Source organism: Lolium rigidum, chromosome 3 (assembly GCF_022539505.1).
Source record: "Lolium rigidum isolate FL_2022 chromosome 3, APGP_CSIRO_Lrig_0.1, whole genome shotgun sequence".
Classification (NCBI taxonomy): domain Eukaryota; kingdom Viridiplantae; phylum Streptophyta; class Magnoliopsida; order Poales; family Poaceae; genus Lolium; species Lolium rigidum.
In genome coordinates this window covers 260,871,269-260,887,243 of record NC_061510.1, presented here as the reverse complement: position 1 = coordinate 260,887,243, position 15,975 = coordinate 260,871,269, and the positions used below count along the sequence as shown (strand labels likewise).

General features: G+C 43.9%; 1 protein-coding gene across 1 annotated transcript; it reads left to right on the top strand.

The window, feature by feature from the left end:
- The first annotated feature begins 650 nt into the window (after positions 1-650).
- On the top strand, positions 651-7,497 carry LOC124699398 (fatty acid amide hydrolase-like). The gene is made up of 19 exons (XM_047231711.1): positions 651-750; positions 849-958; positions 1,143-1,203; positions 1,287-1,462; positions 1,652-1,781; positions 3,203-3,280; positions 3,363-3,623; positions 3,719-3,794; positions 3,907-3,978; positions 4,092-4,134; positions 4,209-4,280; positions 4,363-4,443; positions 4,552-4,655; positions 4,740-4,832; positions 4,918-4,986; positions 6,880-6,944; positions 7,079-7,140; positions 7,239-7,334; positions 7,432-7,497. The coding sequence occupies exons 1-19, from the start codon at positions 651-653 to the stop codon at positions 7,495-7,497; spliced, it is 1,815 nt and encodes a 604-aa protein (XP_047087667.1).
- Positions 7,498-15,975: the final 8,478 nt, after the last annotated feature.

Genomic DNA, 15,975 nt, shown 5'->3' with positions numbered 1-15,975 from the left:
AGACCGCAGCGCAGGCCGCCGCCGCCCATCCCATCCGCGTCGGCCGGTCCACTAGGGGAGAGCCGACGGGAGAAGGGGGCGCAGCGCAGGCCGCCGCCGCCGCCCATCCCATCTGTCGATCCACCATGCACCAAGGAGGGGAGATCCGGCCGCCGTCCACCCCGCATCGACGAGGAAGGGCCCCCGCCGCCGCCACGCCCCGTGGGTATTTGCCCCGGCGGCTCTACCGGCGGCGGCGGCGGCGGTTAGGGCTGGAAGGGTGGGGTGCAGGAGGGTGTGGTGTGGGAGGCCGGGAGGGTCCCGTGTCACCGGTTCATTTTACCAATCTGATACATGATCCTGTTACATGGTTTGGGCGATACATGATACACAGTTACATGATCCACAGTTACATGGTTTGGGCGATGATCCTGTTGTTGACTTGCCTGGATTCTGATGAGAAGACCAATGCTGCGACGCAAAGTGAGTAGTACTACTACCTACCTACATGATGACGCCTAGTACCGCTAGTACGAGCCCGCGATCTCCTTCTCTCCCAGCAGAGCCTCAGCTCACCTCCATCGTCCCTTCACCGAACAACCGAAGCCTCCTTGTCGTCGCCAGAAAGTGAACCGGACTGGACAGCAATAGCTCACTAGCTGTGCTCATCCATGGGTCTAATCCTCTCGTCTCCTAAGGTTTACAAGCCGGCGTCGGAGGTCGACCTCGGACCAGGCAGCGACGAGCTCTATATCAGTCCCAACGTCAAAGGTTCCTCCAGCCTGTTTCTAATTTTGATACTACTCGCGTTCAGAGCGCTCGCATTTCCTGTCAGCGATTAACATTTTTTTTTTTTTTGCGTTCTTCAGCGCCTCGGGTTGCCGGGCTTCCGGTGAAGATCTTCGCGTGGGTTCTGGAGACGCCGATCGTCGGCCCCGTCGTGCTGTACTTCCTCAAGAAAGACAATCTCGTCAATAAGGTGATCAAAATTTCCTTAGGTTTTTTCGTTTAAAATCCGTCTATTCTGATTTTCAGTTGGTATTGGTACACTAGCTAGTGAGCACTGAAACTGGGAGGTTCTTGCACGTTGTTAGGAGATTTCTTTTCCCAAAACCACTCTGTTCATCTGATCTTCTTGATTACTGAAGCACGCATCGATGCAGCTTGTCTCCGACGCCGAGATCCCGGAGCCGCCGTTGTTCACTGCGACACACCCCTTGAAAGGTCAGTTAGTTCTGCCATGATGGATTCTCGTATGCATCCGGGCAGTTCACGGGTTTAACTCGTGCCCATTGGTGTTGCTGCAGACATCCCCGAGCAGAATGTGAACCAGGTGAAGCCCGGCCTGTCGCCGGCAGAGCGCGTCCAGGAGGCCGTCGGCTGCGTCCCTTCCCTCACCGATCCACTGTCGCCGGGCTTCAAGCGCTGGACAATCCGGGACTTCACCAAGGCCTACGTCTCAGGAGAGATCACTCCTGTCATGGTAAGCATTTTTTTTTCCTTTTTGTTAACCGTACCCAAGATGAGTCCAAACTCTGCTCCATGTCACTCTGTCAGTACAATGTGGAGGAGGTTACAGACTAACTTGCGCTGCACAAGAATGCTGGATGCAGTTCAGATTGCAAGACATGACCATTAGACCATTGATCGTCGTCTTTTTATCGTTTGTCAGGTGGCGAGGAGGTTCCTGGCTGCGGTTGAGGACTGCTCGGGGCCTGGTCTCAACATGGCCATGTTCATCAGCTACAACCCTGAGGACATCATCAGGCAGGCGGAGGAGTCTACCCTTAGATACCACCAAGGTAAATTAAGGTTGCTAATGTGCAGCTCCTCTAAATTCAGTTAGTATCGGCCACGCCGGGGCCGGGCCACCGCGGGGCGCCGGTGACAGCGCAGCGATCACCGTGCAATTTAAGCATTGGTAGGACCATCCCCGACTGAATCGTGGTGCCGCCGCCATTACCGGTGCGGCGCCTCGCTGTCTCTGCCTTCACCTCCGTGGTCCCGCTCATCGGAGTCTCAATAATTTAGTAGTTGGCCTCATAATAAGGGCAGTAGCAGTACAAAACGGTGAACAGTAGCAGTAACATCGTCCTCGCCATTGCAAGACAAAGAGTAGCCGAACGCTCGATCGCCAGATTCAGCAAAGCTCCAGGCTGACAGGAAACTCGGATGGGGATAGTATGTACGCATCCCATGGTCCTTATTAATCCAGTGAAGGAGCAGAGATCAGCAGCAGTGATCGCTCAGAGAAGATGGGCCTACGGTACGGGTAGTGCCTGGCTCCCTGCTACACTTTTATTTTTATATTTTCAGTACGGCGCTCCGTGGAAGAAGGGGTCGCTGATATGTAGAATTCATGGCCCGACCAGACACGGATGCAGAATCCAGATCCATTGCTCCCATTTGTTTGGATTGGTTAGAGCATGTTTCAGCATCTGACAGAAGTGACGGATTGAGCGTTTGGGGATATCATTTCTAGCTGTCGTTTGAGACGTGTCTGTGTTTCCCGTCACGTCTCCTAAATAGAAATTTTAAAATTTTAACCGGAAACACTTGAAATTATTTAAACTCGTTGTCGGTGGCGATCCAGGTGGGATATGCACACTCATCTGGCGCCGCGCTGCTGGGTTCTGATCTCATCGTGCCAACGTTCCATCCCTTGGCGTGGGCGGCGTCGGGATGCCGATCCCGTTGACCGCCATCTTCCACCCACCGCTTCTCATGAGGTGCATGTTTGTCCGCATAGGGCACCGTGCCACGTACAACGCTCATGCCTCTGCAGCGGTGAGGCTGCCACGTTCGAATCCATTGGCGGTAAGAATGCTTCGCGGCCGATTTAGGATTGGAGGTGAGCGCGATCTAGGGAACGACAAGGTAGGGGAGTGGCGTGAAGGTTCACCTTTTATACATCGGCGACAGGCGAGAACGGTAGGGCGCAATAACACCACCGCGCAGGGCCATGTGACCATGTGCGACAAGATGTTTCGGTGCCTCACCTGGAGAAAATGTCACTGTGTAACGGGAATGGGCTCAGGACACCATATTAAACCGCGCCGGATAGAAAAAGATTTTGTAACGCACTGCTGGGAGCGGCTAAATGTCGGCTCTCCAAAATTCTTTTGGGGGTCGGAAAAGATGATCTTATGCAAAGAAAAAGGAGTAGAAAATGGTATGCGTGTGTGTGATATGTTGGGGTTTTCGGTTGCATATGCTTGTACAGGGACGCCTCTGTCTGCCATGGACGGGGTGCTGGTGGCAGTGAAGGACGAGATCGACTGCATGCCCTACCAAACAACCGGTAAACAAAACCGACAATGAAACAAGATACTACACAGTTACTGCAATTTCGCATTTAACAAGTTGCACGATATGGACAACAGGGGGCACGAGGTGGCTGGGGAAGGCGAGGCCGTGCGTCGCGGACGCGGCGTGCGTGGCGCAGCTGCGGGCCTGCGGCGCCGTCCTGGCCGGCAAGACCAACATGCACGAGCTCGGCGCCGGCACCAGCGGCATCAACCCGCACCACGGCTCCACCAGGAACCCGTACAACACAGGCAGGGTGTCCGGGGGCTCGTCGGGCGGGTCCGCCGCCGCGATCTGCGCCGGACTCTGCCCCGTCGCCCTCGGCGCCGACGGAGGCGGTGCGCACTCTCTAACTTTTTCGGTCATCTGCCCGAAGTGCAATGCTGAATCGTATCGTGACCGGCTGACTGTACTGTGCTGCTTGATCGACCAGGATCCGTTCGGATGCCGGCCGCGCTCTGCGGCGTCGTCGGCTTCAAGCCCACCGTCGGGAGGCTCTCCAACTCCGGGTTCGTCACAACAAACACCTTCTACGAAATCGAAATGTTTGCTTGCTGTATTTTCCGGTGCGCACGATCGATCGAGTGACAGTGGCAGAAGTAACGCTGTTGTTTAACCCAGGCTTCTGCCGCTGAACTGGACGGTCGGCATGCCAGGGATCTTGGCGGCCTCGGTCGAGGACGCACTCGTCGCGTCAGTGCCACCCCCTAGATTTCTTTCAGTAACTTCATTTTGAGAATCAAACTAAAATTCTATATGATCCAACTTCTCCACCAGCATCGAGTACCCTGTGAATTATCTCTCAGGTATGCGGCCATGGTTGACCAGTCTAGGCCAAGCCACTCCCAGGTAATTTTGGTATGCAGGTTCAGATTTCCTTAAGGTTAGCTGAAACTGACATTTCTAACGGACTCATTTTCCAGCCTCAGCTGAATCTGCCGTTGCTGACATCCACCCGTTCCATGCCGAACATCAGGCTAGCAAGATCCGCAAAGGTGAGCTTCCGAATCACAAAGACGGTGCTTCTTCCACGATGCCAAGCCTGGTAGAACAATGTAGCTAACGTTTTAAACACAGTGGTTCGACGACTGCTCGGAGGACATCAGAAGCTGCTGCGACAAGGCTCTTCGGATCCTGCGCGCGCAGTACGGCTGGGAGGTAATAAGAGAAGTGATCTATCCACTGTTAATTCCTGTGATTCTGAACGAAGTGTCGCAGTTCTGACTGAAAGTAAAAAACTGAAACTGAAACTTTCTTTGGTGCAAGACTCTGGAGGTGACCATCCCTGAGGTGGAGGAGATGCGGCTTGCGCACTACGTGACCATGGGCTCCGAGTGCTCCGCCTCGGTGGCCAAATACGTCGAGAAGCTGTGAGTAGTTCGAGCTGGTTAATTTATTTCTCCCACGATCTCATTGCAGTTTTGACACAGAAATGGTGGAATTTATGCTTGTAGGAACAAATCTCATATCGGGTGGGATGTAAGGATCGCGCTGAGCGCCTACGGGTCGTTCAGCAGCAAGGCTTACCTCAACTCGCAGCGGATTCGGTCAGTCCCTGGTCATATATACTATACCACATTCAGATAACCAGAGTTTACGGTGTGATACCCAGACTTGGAGATGTGTTTGCAGGAGTCGTCAGATGTACTTCCACGAGAAGATCTTCGAGATGGCCGACGCGATCGTCACGCCCATGACCGGGTGGGTAACCCCTTATATTTATTATATACTATCATTAAAGCAAAAGAAAACAAGTGGTAGAGAGATTTAGCAATTTTAAGTTAGAGCTTTTAACGGTTATGATTTTCAATTTTAATGCATATCAAGCTACATCCATATTGAGCATATATAGAATATATTTTCTTAAGGACGACTAGTTCCCGGTCGATCTAGAACTGGCTTAGTTCTCGGTCACACAATTTTTGTGCAATTGGAAAAAAAGATGTGCAATTCTCACTATGCAAACCTGAAGTCTTAGAGTTTACCTAGGACTAACTTAATTACCAGTCAACCTAGAACTAGCAACTTTTTTTTCTTAACATCAGGTTTTTGTAAGAACTCCATATAGGGTCCATAAATAGCTGATTTTCAAAGTAATACTTTATGGAAGTTTCTTTGCTAGATTGATCTAACCTTAAATTGAACAAAATAAACTTTTAAAAGTTCAATATTGCATTTGGTACCATGCAATACCTATCAAAGGTGTAAAATTTGAAAGTAAGAATATAAGTTGGTAAAAACAACATGGACATATGATAAGATAACAAAAGCTATGAAGCGAGTGGATGATTTGAAAAGGTTTACATGTGTACACATCAATGAAATATATTACCTCCATCGCAAAGCTTAAGGCTTGTATTATTTATAGAAAGTCAAACTATGTCAAGTTTGACCAAATTTTTACCAAAAAATATTAGTATCCAAAATACATAATCAATATCATTAGATAGATAATGAAATATATTTTCATATGGTATCAATAAAATTTCATATTTATTGATAGATTCTTCTAAAAGTTTTGGTCAAACTTTACTTGGTTTGACTTTTCAAACAAAATATAAGCCTTAAGCTTTGGGATGGAAGTAGTATTGTGTTAGATGGGCAAGAGATGGAGGAAATTAGAGTAAGATACTTTGACATGTGGAACCATCTGGAATAGTGTAATTGGACTACTACAAATATCGAGGATGTGGATAGATAATGTGAGGTTTATACGGACGCACTAAATATTTTTATTTGCCTTTTCGGCACAAGATTGCTCAAAAGAATATTAACCACGCATATGAGGAATGTGTACTTTAGCGTCTAACTAATTGCCATTGAAACACATAAGTGAGATACAATTAGAGAAGATTAAACAAGAGCAATAGACTAAAAAATATGATATATATGTATTTATATTTAGGTTTTCGTACAATATTGTTTTAAAAAATAAAGCAAATATATGTTTTATTTGCATTTTAACCTCTAACTAGCTATCAATAAACCACATAAGTGAGCGATAATTGGAGAAGAGTAAACAAGATGAATAAATAAAGCTAGAGTGATATGATATAAACACATTTGTATTATTTTCATTCAAACGTGTTTTGAGTTCAAATTTTCAGATACAATAGAGTACTATAATAATTAAGTAAAAAATACAATATAATTTTCTTTATGATTAAAGTTGTGAATAAATAGATGGAAAACTTTACACACAGTCCATATATGCTTATGTTTAGAAATATGTAGATTGACAAGTAGCATTATTACAATTTTATGTATGATGGAATTTTATCAAGATACAATCATAGTTTCATGCAATCATCATTTTGTTGTATAAAAAATAATGGTCAAATTAAGTTGTTCATTACCAAACCGTTTTAACACAAAAAAATATTTAAAATAATACAAAAAAAAAACTAACATGGCAAATACGCAGGTCATCATCCTAGTTCTAATAAATTGCCTCATCTTCTACCCTCTTACTATTTGTCCTTGTGGTCAATGGAAATCTTACCACCATTCATATTGCGATTTTTACTAGCCTAGATTAAAGAAAAACCCATGTTTATAATATACTATTTAACTGTTGGTACATTTCCGGTACAGTGTGACCGCATACACACTGCAGGATGACGCGTTGAGCACCGGAGAACTGGACTACATAAATGCAGGTAATGAATATGGCAAATTTCACCATCTCCGCTTTCCCTATTTGATATATGGAAATTTATATACTACTGCAAGAATCGAATATTACCAACAGTTATATACTTACTACCTCATGGATATTTTAAATCCAAATTAGCCGCACTCGCAAGGTACTCCATCGCAGGGAACTTCCTCGGCTTGCCTGCCATCACCGTAACGGTACACATCACATTGATGGGCTCAACTCATTATCATTGCTACCTTGTTGGTACAAGCTTAAGCGGAAGTGACACGAAATACTTTTGCCAAATTTATAGGCAGGGTACGACAGGGATGGCCTCCCAATGGGGCTCCAATTCATCGGGCGGCCATGGTCGGAGGCGACGATGCTGCACTTAGCCTATGCGATGCAGGTCAACAAGATATGACATAACCAATTTGCATTTTTAGATACTACAATACATAATATTTTCTCAATGGTGTGGTTTTGGGTTTTATTTCTCTATGCAGGAAGCATGCTTGAAGAACTCCAGGAAGCCCATGGTACACTATGATCTCCTCAAGACGAAAGAGTAGGTTCAACTGGTACCACGCCGAAAACGGCGACGGGAGTAAATAGAGCATAGAGGTTGATTGGATGCAAAGAGCTCGGAACATTAGTTTGCAAGTTATTCACTACCATCTGCCTTTTTTTAGGAGATATCAGCTTTCGTATGATCGTGTCGGGAAGGCAAAGAAATTATCAGACATGTGAGGCCATGGTTGAGACCCCTTATTGTGTTGGATGTGTCCGGTTCATTTGTAGTCAAGCTTTCGTATCATAACGTTCCTTGCAATGTGGTCCACATGTCATAACTTAACCACACCTCGCTAGCATGGTTTTTCATATTTCAATTTTGTTATCCCTAATAACACTAATAACCAAACTAATGTGGTTTCTTCCCCTTTAAGCCTAGTTTTTTTCCAAATTTTTAATCTTCTAAAACAAAGGGAAAACGATTAAAGTCACCCTCCATAACGACACCAAGGCGCTTCTGCCTCTCTATCACTTCTATTTTCTCTAGAAGAGCGGTTGCTCATGAAGCCCCGCGTCATGTGATTTCAATTTTTATCTCTCTTGAAGTCCACTCCCTTTAAGCACCATGGGTGACTTCATATATAAATCATGGCGGGCTTGATTTCAGTCCCATGAGTCTAGGATTCACAGTTGGCGAGGACGAATGGGTCTGAGGGTCCAAGGTCATCCAATCTGGTTTCGACGATGCTCCAGCGAGTCAGCTTCGTGGCAAAAGAGCCCGAATAAGTGAAACCAATGCCTCAATTGTTGAGACTTGAGTTTTTTTGACATTGCATATGGTGTGTTTTGACATGATGCAAATGTGTATGGTGTTTGTTGTGTATGCATAAGCAACATGTTGGTAAAAATCATGGGGGTGTATGTTTACAAGATGTTATTGATGCGTGCAATTAACACACGTCCGTTGGGAACCCCAAGAGGAAGGTGTGATGTAGACAGTAGCAAGTTTTCCCTCAGAAAGAAACCAAGGTTTATCGAACCAGGAGGAGCCAAGAAGCACGTTGAAGGTTGATGGCGGCGAAGTGTAGTACGGCGCAACACCAGGGATTTCGGCGCCAACGTGAAACCTGCACAACACAACCAAAGTACTTTGCCCCAACGTAACAGTGAGGTTGTCAATCTCACCGGCTTGCTGTGAACAAAGGATTAACCGTATTGTGTGGAAGATGATTGTTTGCGAAGAACAAGAAAGAACAAGTATTACAAGTAGATTGTATTTCAGATGTAAAGAATAGACCGGGGTCCACAGCTTCACTAGCGGTGTCTCTCCCATAAGATAGCAGTATGTTGGGTGAACAAATTACGATTGGGCAATTGACAAATAAAGAAGGCATAACAATGCACATACATATATCATGATGAGTACTATGAGATTTAATCAGGGCATTACGACAAAGTACATAGACCGCCATCCAAGCATGCATCTATGCCTAAAAAGTCCACTTTCAGGTTATCATCCGAACCCCTTCCGGTATTAAGTTGCAAGCAACGGACAATTGCATTAAGTATGGTGCGTAATGTAATCAACACAAATATCCTTAGACAAAGCATCGATGTTTTATCCCTAGTGGCAACAAGACATCCACAACCTTAGAACTTTCTCATCCATCGTCCCGCATTTAATGGAGGCATGAACCCACTATCGAGCATAAATACCCCCTCTTGGTGTCACAAGTATCAACTTGGCCAGAGCCTCTACTAGCAACAGAGAGAATGCAAGAACATAAACAACACATATGATAGATTGATAATCAACTTGACATAGTATTCAATATCCATCGGATCCCAACAAACACAACATGTAGGATTACAAAGAAACGATCTTGATCATGATAGGCAGCTCACAAGATCGAGCATGATAGCACAATTAGGAGAAGACGACCATCTAGCTACCGCTATGGACCCATGGTCCAGGGGTGAACTACTCACACATCAATCCGGAGGCGATCATGGCGATGAAGAGACCTCCGGGAGATGATTCCCTCTCCGGCAGGGTGCCGGAGGCGATCTCCCGAACCCCCGAGATGGGATTGGCGGCGGCTGCGTCTCTGGAAGGTTTTCCGTATCGTGGCTCTCGGTACTGGGGGTTTCGCGACGGAGGCTTTAAGTAGGCGGAAGGGCAGGTCAGGGGGCGTCACGAGGGCCCCACACAACAGGCTGGCGCGGCCAAGGCCCAGGCCGCGCCGCCCTAGTGTGTGGCCGCCTCGTGGCCCCACTTCTTATCCTCTTCGGTCTTCTAGAAGCTTCGTGTGAAAATAGGACCCTGGGCGTTGATTTCGTCCAATTCCGAGAATATTTCCTTACTAGGATTTCTGAAACCAAAAACAGCAGAAAACAGCAACTGGCTCTTCGGCATCTCGTCAATAGGTTAGTGCCGGAAAATGCATAATAATGACATATAATGTGTATAAAACATGTGAGTATCATCATAAAAGTAGCATGGAACATATGAAATTATAGATACGTTTGGGACGTATCAAGCATCCCCAATCTTAGTTCCTATTCGCCCTCGAGTAGGTAAAACGATAACAAAGATAATTTCTGAAGTGACATGCTATCATAATCTTGATCATACTATTGTAAAGCATATGAGATGAATGCAGCGATTCGAAGCAATGACAAAGATAATGAGTAAACAAATGAATCATATAGCAAAGACTTTTCATGAATAATACTTTCAAGACAAGCATCAATAAGACTTGCATAAGAGTTATTCATAAAGCAATAAATTCAAAGTAAAAAAGCTTTGAAGCAACACAAAGGAAGATATAAGTTTCAGCAGTTGCTTTCAACTTCAACATGTATATCTCATGGATAATTGTCAACACAAAGTAATATAACAAGTGCAATAGGTAAACATGTAAGAATCAATGCACACAGTTGATACAAGTGTTTGCTTCTAAGATAGAAAGAATAGGTAAACTGACTCAACAATAAAGTAAAAGAATGGCCCTTCGCAGAGGGAAGCATTGATTACTATTTTTGTGCTAGAGCTTTTATTTTGAAAACAAGAAACAATTTTGTCAACGGTAGTAATAAAGCATATGAGTTATGTATAAGACATCTTATAAGTTGCAAGCCTCATGCATAGTATACTAATAGTGCTCGCACCTTGTCCTAATTAGCTTGGGTTAACACGGATTATCATTGCATAACATATGTTTCAACCAAGTGTCACAAAGGGGTACCTCTATGCCGCCTCGTACAAAGGTCTAAGGAGAAAGCTCGCATTGGATTTCTCGCTTTTGATTATTCTCAACTTAGACATCCATACCGGGACAACATAGACAACAGATAATGGACTCCTCTTTTAATGCTTAAGCATTCAACAACAGTAATATTCTCATAAGAGATTGAGGTTTTATGTCCAAACCGAAACTTCCACCATGAATCATGGCTTTAGTTAGCGGCCCAATGTTCTTCTCTAACAGTATGCATACTCAAACCATTTGATTGTGAAAACCGCCCTTACTTCAGACAAGACGAACATGCATAGCAACTCACATGATATTCAACAAAGGTAAAAGAGTTGATGGTGTCCCCAGAAAACATAGTTACCGCACAACAAGCAACTTATTAAGAAATAAGACACATAAGTACATATTCTTCACCACGATAGTTTTTAAGCTATTTTGTCCCATGAGCTATATATTGTAAAGGTAAAGAATAGAAATTTTAAAGGTAGCACTCAAGTAATGTACTTTGGAATGGCGGAGAAATACCATGTGGTAGGTAGGTATGGTGGACACAAATGGCATAGTTTTGGCTCAAGGATTTGGATGCACGACAAGAATCCCTCTCAATACAAGGCTAGGCTAGCAAGGTTGTTTGAAGCAAACTCAAGTATAAAACGGTGCAGCAAGACTCACATATAAACATATTGTAAGCATTATAAGACTTTACATTGTCTCCATATTGTTCAAACACCTCAACCAGAAAATATCTAGACTTAGAGAGAATAATCATGCAAACCAAATTTTAACAAGCTCTATGTAGTTATTCATTAATAGGTGCAAAGTACATGATGCAAGAGCTTAAACATGATCTATATGAGCACAACAATTGCCAAGTATCACATTATTCAAGACATTATACCAATTACCACATGCGGCATTTTCCGTTTCCAACCATATATCAATGAATGAGGTAGTTCAACTTTCGCAATGAACATTAAAGATAAAGCTAAGAACACATGTGTTCATACGAAACAGCGGAGCGTAATATCTCCAATATAAAGGATTGTGGGATTCGATTTTATTCAAACAAAACAAAAACTAAAGCAAACAGACGCTCCAAGCAAAGCACATAAGATGTGACTGAATAAAAATATAGTTTCATTAGAGGAACCTGATAATGTTGTCGATGAAGAAGGGGATGCCTTGGGCATCCCCAAGCTTAGACGCTTGGGTCTTCTTAAAATATGCAGGGATGAACCACGGGGGCATCCCCAAGCTTACACTTTTCACTCTTCTTAATCATATTGTATCATCCTCCTCTCTTGACCCTTGAAAACTTCCTCCACACCAAACTCGAAACAAACTCATTAGAGGGTTAGTGCATATTTGAAAATTCATACATTCAGAGGTGACATAATCATTCTTAACACTTCTGGACATTGCACAAAGCTACTGAAAGTTAATGGAACAAAGAAATCCATCGAACATAGCAAAACAAGCAATGCGAAATAAAAGGCAGAATCTGTCAAAACAGAACAGTCCGTAAAGACGAATTTTACAGGGGCACTTAACTTGCTCAGATGAAAATGCTCAAATTGAATGAAAGTTGCGTACATATCTGAGGATCACGCACGTAAATTGGCAGATTTTTCTGAGTTATCTACAGAGAATTCTGCCCAGATTCGTGACAACAAGAAATCTATTTCTGCGCAGTAATCCAAATCTAGTATTGACTTTACTATCAAAGACTTTACTTGGCACAATAATGCATTAAAATAAAGATAAGGAGAGGTTGCTACAGTAGTAACAACTTCCAAGACTCAAATATAAAACAAAGTACTGTAGTAAAAACATGGGTTATCTCCCATAAGCGCTTTTCTTTAACGCCTTTCAGCTAGGCGCAAAAAGTGTGAATCAAGTAACATCAAGAGACGAAGCGTCAACAGCATAACTTGTTCTAATAATAGAATCATAAGGTAACTTCATTCTCTTTCTAGGGAAGTGTTCCATACCTTTCTTGAGAGGAAATTTATATTAATATTACCTTCCTTCATATCAATGGTGGCACCAACAGTTCGAAGAAAAGGTCTTCCCAATATAATGGGACAAGATGCATTGCATTCAATATCCAAGACAACAAAATCAACGGGGACAAGGTTATTGTTAACCATAATACGAACATTATCAATCCTCCCCAAAGGTTTCTTCATAGCATTATCAGCAAGATTAACATCTTGTGGAGCTCTTTCCGTGTGCCATTCAGAGTAATTTATCATCATATCATCAAGGAGCTTTGTGGCCGCCCCCAAAGTGATGGACATAAAGGTACCTCCAGAAGATGAATCCAATAGGTTCCGCGAAGAAAAATTCAGTCCTGCATAGAAAGTTTGGATGATCATCCAAGTAGTCAGTCCATGGGTTGGGCAATTCTTTACCAAAGATTTCATTCTCTCCCATGCTTGAGCAACATGTTCATTATCTAATTGCTTAAAATTCATTATGCTACTTCTCAAAGATATAATTTTAGCGGGAGGATAATATCTACCAATAAAAGCATCCTTACATTTAGTCCATGAATCAATACTATTCTTAGGCAAAGATAGCAACCAATCTTTAGCTCTTCCTCTTAATGAGAAAGGAAACAATTTCAATTTTATAATATCACCATCTACATCCTTATACTTTTGCATTTCACATAGTTCAACAAAATTATTAAGATGGGCAAGCAACATCATCGTAACTAACACCTGTAAAATTGCTCTCTCATGACAAGATTCAAGAAAGCAGTGTTTAATTTCAAAGAATTCTGCTCGTAGTAGCAGGTGGAGCAATAGGTGTGCATAGGAAATCATTATTATTAGTGTTTGTGAAGTCACACAATTTAGTATTTTCAGGGGTATTCATTTTAGCAGTAGTAAATAAAGCAAACTAGATAAAGTAAATGCAAGTAACTAATTTTTTTTGTGTTTTTGATATAGAGAGCAAGACAGTAAATAAAGTAAAGCTAGCAACTAATTTTTTTGTGTTTTGTTTAAGTGCAGCAAACAAAATAGTAAATAAAATAAAGCAAGACAAAAACAATGTAAAGAGATTGGAAGTGGAGACTCCCCTTGCAGCGTGTCTTGATCTCCACGGCAACGGCGCCGTGAAAAGAGCTTGATGCGTGCAATTAACACACGTCCGTTGGGAACCCCAAGAGGAAGGTGTGATGCGACATGTAGCAAGTTTTCCCTCAGAAAGAAACCAAGGTTTATCGAACCAGGAGGAGCCAAGAAGCACGTTGAAGGTTGATGGTGGCGAAGTGTAGTGCGGCGCAACACCAGGGATTCCGGCGCCAACGTGGAACCTGCACAACACAACCAAAGTACTTTGCCCCAACGTAACAGTGAGGTTGTCAATCTCACCGGCTTGCTGTGAACAAAGGATTAACCGTATTGTGTGGAAGATGATTGTTTGCGAAGAACAGTAAAGAACAAGCATTGCGATAGATTGTATTTCAGTATGTAAAGAATAGACCGGGGTCCACAGTTCACTAGCGGTGTCTCTCCCATAAGATAGCAGATGTTGGGTGAACAAATTACAGTTGGGCAATTGACAAATAAAGAAGGCATAACAATGCACATACATATATCATGATGAGTACTATGATATTTAATCAGGGCATTACGACAAAGTACATAGACCGCCATCCAGCATGCATCTATGCCTAAAAAGTCCACTTTCAGGTTATCATCTGAACCCCTTCCGGTATTAAGTTGTAAGCAACAGAAAATTGCATTAAGTATGGTGCGTAATGTAATCAACACAAATATCCTTAGACAAAGCATCGATGTTTTATCCCTAGTGACAACAGCACATCCACAACCTTAGAACTTTCTCGTCATCGTCCTGCATTTAATGGAGGCATGAACCCACTATCGAGCATAAATACCCCCTCTTGGAGTCACAAGTATCAACTTGGCCGAGCCTCTACTAGCAACGGAGAGCATGCAAGAACATAAACAACACATATGATAGATTGATAATCAACTTGACATAGTATTCAATATCCATCGGATCCCAACAAACACAACATGTAGGATTACAAAGAAACGATCTTGATCATGATAGGCAGCTCACAAGATCGAGCATGATAGCACAATTAGGAGAAGACGACCATCTAGCTATCGCTATGGACCCATGGTCCAGGGGTGAACTACTCACACATCAATCCGGAGGCGATCATGGCGATGAAGAGACCTCCGGGAGATGATTCCCCTCTCCGGCAGGGTGCCGGAGGCGATCTCCCGAATCCCCCGAGATGGGATTGGCGGCGGCGGCGTCTCTGAAAGGTTTTCCGTATCGTGGCTCTCGGTACTGGGGGTTTCGCGACGGAGGCTTTGAGTAGGCGGAAGGGCAGGTCAGGGGGCGTCACGAGGGCCCCACACAACAGGCCGGCGCGGCCAAGGCCCAGGCCGCGCCGCCCTAGTGTGTGGCCGCCTCGTGGCCCCACTTCTTATCCTCTTCGGTCTTCTGGAAGCTTCGTGTGAAAATAGGACCCTGGGCGTTGATTTCATCCAATTCCGAGAATATTTCCTTACTAGGATTTCGAAACCAAAAACAGCGTAGAAAACAAGAATCGGCTCTTCGGCATCTCGTCAATAGGTTAGTGCCGGAAAATACATAATAACGACATATAATGTGTATAAAACATGTGAGTATCATCATAAAAGTAGCATGGAACATAAGAAATTATAGATACGTTTGGGACGTATCAGTTATCATGTTTTCAATATGTTTCCGTTCTGGTATGCGTTGTTAATTTTTTTCTCATACATAGTTTTTTCATGGTGTGAGTATTGCAACATATTTTTGGAAGAAATCAGATTTGTTGCATGCATACAAAATTGCTTGCATGGGCATATTGGGGATGTTGCAACACTTTTATCTAAGCAACAGGTAAACATTGGGGAAATGCTTTCCATCAGCCGACCGATCACGTTGAAAAGATCGGTCGTGCTAACACGCCCTACGCCTGCTCGGAGTACCCAGAAGGCCAACTCCGGCATTATCGGTATCGGCTCCTTGCATGCATGGATGCATCCGATCCTTGCATGCGTTGCTAGCTGGCCGGTCCATGCCATATCAATGCAAATACTTCCGTTGATTTTATTGCCTCACACGTATCACCTCCATTCCAAAATGTAAGTACAATACAACTGAATCTTCTAACTACAGCATGTTTACGTCTCGATTCGGCTGGCCGCCACGCCGTCGTTTGAGTTCCGGTCTTGCCGGCTTACCTTTCCTCCTTGTCTAGCA

What these genes read in the sequence shown, in the direction of transcription:
- LOC124699398 (XM_047231711.1), top strand. Translation starts at nt 651, where the DNA reads ATGGGTCTAATCCTCTCGTCTCCTAAGGTTTACAAGCCGGCGTCGGAG. An exon ending in CCTCGGCGCCGACGGAGGCG is followed by an intron (nt 3,624 to 3,718) that starts GTGCGCACTCTC and finishes TTGATCGACCAG; the next exon opens with GATCCGTTCGGATGCCGGCC. An exon ending in GCGCGCAGTACGGCTGGGAG is followed by an intron (nt 4,444 to 4,551) that starts GTAATAAGAGAA and finishes CTTTGGTGCAAG; the next exon opens with ACTCTGGAGGTGACCATCCC.